The sequence below is a fragment of the Nuphar pumila genome, chromosome 2 (genome assembly GCF_984573655.1).
Source record: "Nuphar pumila chromosome 2, dmNupPumi1.hap1.1, whole genome shotgun sequence".
NCBI lineage: Eukaryota > Viridiplantae > Streptophyta > Magnoliopsida > Nymphaeales > Nymphaeaceae > Nuphar > Nuphar pumila.
The window spans coordinates 96,262,278-96,272,487 of record NC_143250.1 but is presented as its reverse complement, the minus strand read 5'-3'; the positions used below and the strand labels follow the sequence as shown (position 1 = coordinate 96,272,487).

The window sequence follows — 10,210 nt, the reverse complement described above, 5'->3', positions numbered from 1 at the left end:
TACATTCAACATTTTGGCCCATTCCATAACCTACAGCTGCATTCTGGTAACAGAGACGATAATAACTTGTTTAACAGAACTTCGAGAGGTTACAAGTTCCACTTGAAAATCTTCACTCAGATGCCTAATTACATGTAATCCCAATCAAAACTGGAAATAAAGCGAAAAAAAACAGAAGCCGGAAACCAACAAATTTTACTTGAAAATATTCACTCAGATGCCTAATTACATTTTATCCCACTCAAAACTGGAAGTAAAGAAAAAAGAAAATTGAAGCCGGAAACCAACAGAATTCATAAATACGTAAGCAAGAAGATCGATTAAAAAAGGTCGGCATATGTTTCAACTGTTTTCATTTACTTAGGATTGTACAAGGTCATACCATGGGAATCACGTAGCGTGCTTTCCAGATCAGTCAGTATGCAAACTGCCAAAGCCAAAATATGGCAACTTGTGGTTCCAACGTTCTAGTATACATCGAGGAATGCAATGAACAAAAGGAACCGAGAAATCCACTACGGTTCTTCTGGGTATTTAGCTCTACAGCTCATGCTGCAGGGGATGCCGGCAATGGCTGCAAGGCTTTTAGAGGATTCATGATAACACCATCAATCAATCCGTACTCTTTTGCTTCTTTTGCACTCATGAAAAAGTCGCGATCAGTGTCCTGGTTGATCTTCTCAAGGCTTTGACCCGTATGGTAAGCAAGATAGCCGTTCAGATTAGCCTTGTGATGCAGCATCTCATTTGCCTATTGGGATGACAAAGTTAGACCATGCAAACGCTGCCAAGGGTTTAACTAAACAGTAGTAACTCTGGAAGGCATCCCTAGAAAATCATACATCCAACTAGAACAATATTTGCGAAAAAGAATGAATTTTAAATGCTTCCATCTACTTAAAAGATCACCCTAGCCTCTTCAACAACTCCAATCAGATGGAGAGAGAGAGTGTGTGTGTGTGCAGTCCCTTTGTAGAGAGGAAAAGAGAGAGGGAACCTGGATATCTATGTCAGTCTGCCCACCCTGTGCCCCACCAAGGGGTTGATGAATCATTATCCTGGAGTTTGGCAAGCTGTACCGTTTTCCTTCATTAATTTAAGAAGAAACTTTTCAGATAGTCACAGCAGGTCGACAGTTTGAATTTCAAAAAGAGAGCTGACCTAGTTGATGCAATAATGAACGCTAAACAACGTCAATACCTTTGGTGCCTGAGCTAAGGATGAAGGCTCCCATGCTGCTCATAAAGAAAGAAGAAATTAAACCAACAAATCGCAAAAACTAACTTCAAAATTTAAGGTAAAAGATTACAGCTTACATCAAGCACTTCTATGAATTAAAAGTTTCATCAAATAGCACCATATATTCCATCTAGATGGACCTATTGTTATTTTAATAAACAGTGATATGCATAAACACAAAAATAAAGAAAACAAAAGACAAAAAGCAAGAGTGCAACTCACCTAGCTGCCAGTCCGACACAAACAGTCGAAACATCAGGCCTTATATGTCTCACGGTATCAAATATGGCCATGCCTAACATGGAGGAAATTACGGAATCTAAAATGAGCCTCACATGGTATATGATATGAAAAGGTAAAATCTCATTTAGAATTGTGACATTACCAGCAGTAACCGATCCTCCAGGAGAGTTCACATACATGACAATATCCTGTGGGTATAATTAAGAAATTTATTATTGGGCCACAATTCAAATAAGACATCAGAGCACCTGTGTTTATCTCCATAGCAGTGTAAAAATGTAGGTATTTATGTATTCATGTATGATATTATACACATATTTTGATATATATATATATATATATATATATACATATATAGTTGTATATTAACATAACCCTCAAGGGTATTTTTTGTCTTTTTATCATATGTGCTTAGCACAGTCCATTAGGGACTTTTCTCTCTTTTTATTTTTTACTTTTTCTTTCTTTACTTTTTTTACTTTTGAAACATGAACTAAATTGTCCATATTATAGGACTGTTGGGATTCTCCCCAATGGTCACAAATTTGTGACCGTTGGGGAGCTCCCAACAACTCTATTGAGCTCCCCTTTATTGTATAAATAGAAGACCTTGTCCCCTCTTAATTGTATTGTTATTTAGAGCATTTTATCAATAAAATACATTATTTATTTTATATTTGATAATGCATGAAAATGCATTCATATCGATTATTAAATTCATGCATTTATGAGTCTTTTATAATTTTGATGCCCATGTTTATGATGTTTCAGGTGTCACGGAGCTGTGGTTCGAATTTCGTCCAATTCAGAGTTAAAACGACAAAGTTATGGCCATTTTACAGTTTTGGAGCGAATTTCATAAAAGAACCGGTTTCGGATCCAATCAAAGTGACATCTGGTGGATCTTAAATAGGATCCACACATAATTTGCAGTCCAATTGACCCAAATCTACAGTGAATAATTAATAAAATTTCAAAAAAAAAAACTCTTACTTGGCGCCACCCTCTTTTTGTACATTAGAATAGGTTTGAGTAGCTTTTTGAAATAGTCTTTTAATTACGAACTATTTTTGTAAAAACCTAACAACCTAATATAAAAACTAACTAGAGAGGGGCGTGAGGCAGTTTTTGCCCTCTTTCTACAGCAGCCTCTCTCCCTCTTTGATCCCCTCTTCCCTCTTCACGCAAATCCCCCTTCTCTTCTCAACTTCTTCTTCTTCTTTATTTCTTCTATTTCTTCTTCTTTTCTTCTACTTTCTTTTTCTCTGCAGGATCAGCGTGAGATCCAATCCGAGAGGCTTCTGCATGCTCCACGAGGCAGGAATTCACTCTCTTCTCAACCCAGTCCGTCGGGCGACACCGAATCTGCGAATTTGGTATCTCCTCCCACTTCTCTACCGCATATTTAGTTTTAAATTTTCTGTTCTTATTTCCTGATTTTTATTTATAGATCAGATTGGATTAGATTAAATTTATTGATCTGCATTTAGGTTGTGTTCTCTTTATTTATTTTTATTGAGAAAAAAAAAAGATAGGTCGACGGCTTGAATCGACCATCGTTCAATTCAAGCCGTCAAATAGATCTAGCATAGCATTTTTTTTAGTTTCTGTTTTATTTTTTTTATTTTTTATTTGTTCTGATCATTAAGATATTAATCCGTTTTTATTTTTTGTTTATCTCATTAGTTAGGTTTTAATTTTTTTTAAAAGGTTTAATTAGATTAGCTGTTGAGTTTAGGCAAAATCCGTAGTTTGATTTCCTGATCTTGTTTTATGCGTATCTGAAGTTTCCGGACATATTTTTCGAATCCGTAAATTGGGTTGGGTTTCTGGACGAGTCTATTTTCAATCTGGAAATTTTGGTCAGGATCGAAATCCGTTTGATGGACTGTCGCATTGTTTTACAGTATTCTATCTAGAAACTCCCTGTGTATCAGTTTTAATTTTTTATTTTAGTGTCGTCGTTATTTTATGTGACTTTTTGCAGAATTTTTCAATTCTGTAAACTGCGTCGGACTCCTGAGTGTGTTAGGAATCAATCTAAAAATTTTCACAAGGATTCAATGCAGTTTACCCATCCGTTCGTTAGATTTACGAGAACTTGTCCAGACAAGAAATCTCAAAATCGCGTAGGACGAAATCATCGATTTTGCATTTGTTTAGGTTTGTTTCGTAAATTTCTTTTGTGGGTGTCGTGTCCTGGATCAGAGGACACTCTGTTCCAGATCATAACCCAACTGAGTTACATTAGGGAGCGTGTCTAGAATTTTTAATTCTTTTAGTTTATATTTACTACTTTTATTTATTTGTTTTGAACTAACCTAGTAACTTGGTAGTTGTTGCTTGTTTGCGTGTTTTTTATTTTATTTTTGCAGGTGGTTGCCGTCTAAGTGGACGCACGGAGATATCGACACCCGTGTATGGAACATGGTTCGAGAGCAGAGACGGCTTTTTTTTTTCTTTTTCTTTTTCTTTTTCTTTTATTTTTAGTTAAGTAGGGCCTTAGGCTACATTTTGGGTTGTATTAATTTCCCTTTTATTCAAGACTTTGTAATAGGGTTCTACGTGTTTGTTTGTTGCACTTTCATTTATTTATTTTTCTATTTTCAAGGCAATAAAGGCGTGCTTTGTTTGGAAATGGAATACAAATTTTTTGTCTCGTTCCCTAAGTTTGACCCGGATCTCACCCTTGGTGTGAACCGGTTTTTATTATTTGGTGTTCGGTTTCCACAAAACATTTTTATTGAAAATATCCTTTTAAAAATATCTTTTATAAAACGTACACCAATATTCTTATAAAAGCTGTAAATTTTTTAGATTTTAAATAAATAAAGAATTAGCTTTACCTTCGAGTTAAAAATGTGTTTCTATCATTTAAATGTCAATTTTGGGTATTTTATACGCTTAATTATATCTTTCTGACCAGTAAGGGTAAAATAGTCAATTTAAGAATTACTTCAGATAAAATACTTAAATTATCATGAAACTAATTGTTTTAGGGAGACACAACCTCATCTAAGTGTTTTCAATGTGTTTTAAACTTAACTAGATGCATTTTGGTGATTTTCGAAAGAAATTCTAATGAAAGGTATTTTGGTCATAAAATAATTTATGAGAAAATTTTTAATTAACAAATCGTGATTTAAGAAAGTACCAAAACTATGAACTATTTAGAATTACTATAATTATTTTGGTGTTAATAGGATAAGAAAATAATAATAAAAAAATAAATTTTAGAAAATTTATGAATTTTTTAATGGACTCGGTGTTCAAGTGGGTTCGAACTCAATGGGTCGACCCAATTTCATAATAAGGACTACTTTTCTTAAATTTAAATATTCATTGAAATATATATTCTAACCTTGTAATTTTTAAAAGAAAATAAATTTTTTAAAAGAAAAATAAATTAAATCATAATTAATTAAATTTTATTAGGTTATTTGTTTTTTTTTGTAGTATAGGAACCAGATCCAAACCAGGCCCGATCCGGACCCAACACGTTTCATATGTTTGAGAAAAGGGCAAGGCCATTAGGGCGCCCTCCCTTCTCTCATTCTTCCCCAAAACGCAGCCGACCTTTCTCCTCCTTCTCCCCCTCCCCTCTTTTTTCCTTCTTTTCTTCCCCGTTCGGGCACTGACCGGAGGCCGACCACCATCCCTGCGCTACCGCCATGACCCCCACCTCCGATCGTAATTTGCCGCTATCATCATCGTCGTCTACGCCTTTTTCTTTCCTTATTTCTCCTCAACCGTTGCCCGAATCCCCCCTTTGCCCCCTTCTTCCTCCTACTCGGGTGACGAACAGAGGCTGACACCACCACTGTCAACCCTTTTGTTTTTCATTGAACTTCCCCATTCTCTATCACGACGGCATCACTGATAGGAGCCATTTCCGCTAGCCATCAATTGGACACCTCATCCAGCAACCCACGCCATGGGTAAGTTCATCATTTTCCCTCCCCATTTAATTTTCATCCTGATTGCCCCAAATTCCAGAATTTGTTGATCGATAGGCTGATGCCACTTCGATTCTTCGACGGTCTGTTCGTCGTTTGAGCTGCGGTTGACCCAGTGGTTTCGGCTTAGGGATGGGTAAGAATTTCGAAAATTAGGGTTTTAGAGTGCATTTTACATATATATATATATATATTCTGATAATGGATTTTTAAAACTTTTTCAAACCCAAAATTTTTAGGGACGTTATTGTTCTCTTATGCTCTTTTATGCTATCGTGCCTAGGCATCTTGTGACTATGTATTTTGCCCATTAGTGGCCTTGTGACTTTATGTATCTTGCAGATTACTGACTTGTTATTGCATATTTAGGGATATCACTTGTGATCCCTCGTTTCATTACCGTTTGACAGGCATCAAACTAAAGAAAACAAAAAACGAAGGCAAATAAAAACCATAGACTTTGCATAGCATAAGAATCACATCAAGCCTGGTGAATCAAGAAAATATGCAGATAGCCAAAGTGCTAGGCACCAATCTTGAAATTCCTGACAGAGAGAATAAAGATCTTCAAAAAGAAACGAAGAATCCAACTCAACAGGGGAAGGTGGGCAAACAGCAGAAGACAAAAAAATTTACTTAGAAGTCATATCCTCTACTGGGCAATCAGTTAATAGCATTGTTTTTCTATATGGGGTGATGGTCCTGTTTCTTGATTCTGAATACCACAACTTGGGAGCAGACTGTCCAGAATATGCCCCTACCAAATGGGAAAATGCTCCCATAATGCTAGACATAAGCATGTGATTGTTCATGTCCTGTCTGTGTTGATTAGCAAAGTTAAAATTGAGTTCAGTATGCTTTCTCGTTAAAAAAATTTAAGTATGCATTAGAAAAGGCTAATTCAGTATGCTCTTATTGGACCTTCAACTTACAAATAAGTATGAAATTATATGCACACAGCTAATATGTGTTTGTATGTATGGAATTGTGGCTCATCAGATTTGAACCAGTTGTCTGGCTACTAATGATCTCAGATGGCATGTCATGCTCAGTAGCTCAGTGACAAAATGTAAAAAATAATTGTTGTATTGCAAGCAGTATTTTCTACTTAATGTACCAAATGCTAGATAAAAGCCTCAGTTAGGTATACACACAAATAATGCATATTGAAATAGCCCCACATAATTCATGTATTTATTACAAAAGCATTTAAATAAAAGCATACAAGTAGGCTATTGGCCAAAGGTCCTCTCTTGAAGCATGGGTTAGATACACACAATCTCGTTATTATAGCATCAAATAAAGAACCACAAAGGAGGCCAGAATGACTCTAGTGCACAAGGTTTGCACAAAAATGCTTGGCTTGAGAACCCTATGTTTACAGCCCAACAGATATAAGAAGTTAGGCATAGAAGTTTGAAAAATAACCTGCATTACCGGCTTTTCAAGTTCAATCCGACGAGACTATATCAACAAGGTTCACCCTAGGTCATATGCTAAAATGGTTCTGGTTATTTCACAGCACTTGGATAGCCATGGAAATAAAAAGTGCACAAGCATGGCCGCACAAGATGCCATACTATCCTTTACAAGTAGATCAAGTAGAAATTTAAAGAATTCAGATGAAAGAAAACTATGCCTCTCAAACGTAACCCAGAACAAAGAGGACATAAAACAAGCAGTGGTGTTGATATAATAAGCTATTGCTTGACCACTTGCCTCCCTAGAGCGACAGAAACCACAAGGCCCAAAATCTCAAATTTTGCAAAATAAGGAAATGAGCAATAAATTCACGACACATTGATCAGACAGTTCAACAGCTTGAAAATTTAATTCTAAGACATAACAAACCTTCCCTACTCAGACTACAGACATCACAAAACTCAGAAAGATGAAAGCTGCAAGGGGAGGATAGAGATCCAAAATATCATCCCATACAAAAGGAAATCCTAGGCTAGTATGAAGTTTCGACCTCAATTAACCTCTTCTTTTTCTTCCATAATCTTTCAGCTAATTTATTTTAATTTGATTTAACTATCTATAGCTCTGTGAACAATCAACTAAAGATTCAATGCTCATTCAGTGTTTGGTTGTAAACCTCAGTGATTCTATAATTCTATTTGTTATGAAGTATACATTACCATCTGACATGGATAGTCAAAGAGTGATAAGGAAATTATTATTTTTTTTAAAAAGTCAAAAACCTCTCAAAGTGTTAAGAGGACTAAAAGAGAAATTTAAAAAAATGTGCTTTTAACTAAGAGAACAACCATAAAACTGTCATCATAGAAGTGTGAACTAAATTCGTTTATGTGAGGAGAAAGGAGAGGGACGGGGGGGGGGGAGTAGAATAAACCTTGTTAGGATCAACTGCATCAAGGTATAGAAGTTGAGCAACAATAACATTTGCCATATCGTCATCTACAGCTCCACCACATCGTATGATCCTCTGAAGAAAAAGTATGAAAGCCTCATCAAAACATCACTTATGCCTCATAAGCCAAATAAATATGTCAAACATGAACTGTAAAAAAAAGGAAAACAAAATCATTTTGAAAACACTTCTCCAATGAAAACTTACATGCTGAAAAAGTTGACTGATAACACTTTGGAAACGCTCTTGCACCATGGGAGGAGGTCCTTGACCACCCTGTGCAGTAGGGAAGTATGGTGATGAAGGAATTTGCAAGTCATCCCTGAAACCAAATTCACATAGTGATGAAATTCTTTTCATATTAATATCAAAAGATTTCAATCAAGCAATAGGAAGGACACCACCTTATAGACCAGATCCCTTTCCTAGAGCTAGGCTCAGGAGTCCAGTATCCACCAGAATATATAGCTTTTGGAATATGTGAACTTTTTCTTGAATAGGATATGGATTGGCATGTTCTACAAAAGAAAAAAAGGGTGGACCATCAGCAAAGATCATCTTCAGGATCAGCAGGCTTAATAATAATAACAATAATAATAATAATAATAATAATAAGAGATGTAAGAAGTACATTATTCACTAAATATACAAGGTAACCTTAAACTCAAGAATTGTTAAAAAAAACAGCAAACCTGCTTCAGGTTGAACAAGGATGAATTGAGAGCTAGCCCTTTCTCTTGTGTAGAAAGAGAACAGAGAGTAGAGTTAAACCAGAAGTTTATCCAAACAAATGACACCCGCATGATATGAACATGCTACAGTAGGCAACTCTGGAATCTAGAAACTTATACAACTGAACCAGATGTAGCCTAGAATTAAAAATTTTTGAGCAAATGAACCGGTTTTTTTCCTTTTACAAGCGAACCTAATGCAATATAGAACCGTTAAACCAGAAGTTTATCCAAACAAATGACACCCGCATGATATGAACATGCTTCCGTAGGCAACTCTGGAATCTAGAAACTTATACAACTGAACCAGATGTAGCCTAGAATTAAAATTTCTTGAGCAAATGAACCGGTTTTTTTCCTTTTACAAGCGAACCTAATGCAATATAGAACCGTTTTTTTCTTAAGATGGATGAATCCCAATGCAATGGCGGAAATATCCCAATATCCGACTGCCGCACGAGCATTCACATGATACAAGGGATTCAATGGAACGTATTTCTCGATATCGAAGACAAAAATGGGCTACCGACGGATAATAGAACTAACCATCTATCCATCTAACAATTTGCACCAACTCCACATCATCACATCCTCCATCCTGATACTAGAAGCTGATGGTGTAGGCTTCAAGCCCATACCTTAACAGCTTGTTTGGATGTACCCAACTATCTAGATAAATGAGGATAAACCGAGAGGAATGCAAGTTCCCACACCATCCATCCCATTTGACCATATAATTGGTCCCAGATAAATGCAATTGTAACGGACAAAAAGTCGCAGGAAAACCACAGCAAGAGCATAATGAAGATCACCGCACTAATCAAATCAAAAGCAAAAACCAACAAAATATCATGGAAAATACAAATCAATCATGGCATTTAGAACAAAAAAATGTTAACTTCGATACAATCAAAGAGTCAAAGACCAATTCAACAAGCACCAATGAATCGTATCAAGAAAACGAAAGAGAGCGAGGGACAGAGAAAGCACCGATGAGTCGATAACAGAAACCCGAGAAGACGATCCAATTCATCACAACCAACATCCGACCACAAGATAATATTAGAAAGGACGAGAAAGACCCAAAACCCTAAACCCTATGCCAAAAGGAGTGGAGGAGGAGAAGCGTTAGGATACCTAGCGGAAGAAAGGAAGGACGAGAGCGGTATCGCCGGAGAGACGTTGGACTTGAAGGAGATCCCCGTCGCAGCAAAGCAAGAGTGAGCCATCTCTCTCTCTCTCTCTCTGGTTTTTCCTTCTTGCCCTGACTTCTTCTGGGAGGAATTCGCCCTCTTATCCTCCCAATGGCTCTTCACAGAGGGAGGAAGAATGAACCAGCAAGCAAGCAAGAGAAACGGGTCGGGTTTGGTTCAGACCCAGGCATTTGAGATGATGGTATCGGGTTTGGATCCGGGTCCAATCGAACCCGTCATAATAGAAATAATACCTGGGTCCTATAAGGATTACATGAACCAGACCCGAACCATACCTTATAAAATAATATTTTTTATCTTTTAATACATTAAAAAGTTACGGATTGGTCCGGCTCCGAGTCACGTATGAAATTTTAGATACCATACCCGGCTCCATATATTAATCGGACCCTTCAGGCCTGACCCGGATTCTAATCAGACCTTCTCTTTTATTACCAAACCCTGACCTATAGG

The 10,210-nt window shown here is 36.7% G+C and overlaps 1 protein-coding gene across 1 annotated transcript; it reads right to left on the bottom strand.

Annotated features, from left to right (window-relative positions):
• Window positions 1–320: 320 nt before the first annotated feature.
• On the bottom strand, window positions 321–9,896 carry LOC149846254 (ATP-dependent Clp protease proteolytic subunit 5, chloroplastic-like). Its single transcript, XM_089996275.1, has 9 exons — window positions 9,681–9,896; window positions 8,217–8,330; window positions 8,020–8,134; window positions 7,795–7,887; window positions 1,625–1,670; window positions 1,462–1,534; window positions 1,201–1,235; window positions 998–1,086; window positions 321–751 (listed from the first exon to the last, which is right to left on the bottom strand). Exons 1-9 carry the CDS (start codon window positions 9,770–9,772, stop codon window positions 548–550), a joined length of 861 nt encoding a protein of 286 aa, XP_089852401.1. The 5' UTR covers window positions 9,773–9,896; the 3' UTR covers window positions 321–547.
• Between the last annotated feature and the right edge of the window lie 314 nt (window positions 9,897–10,210).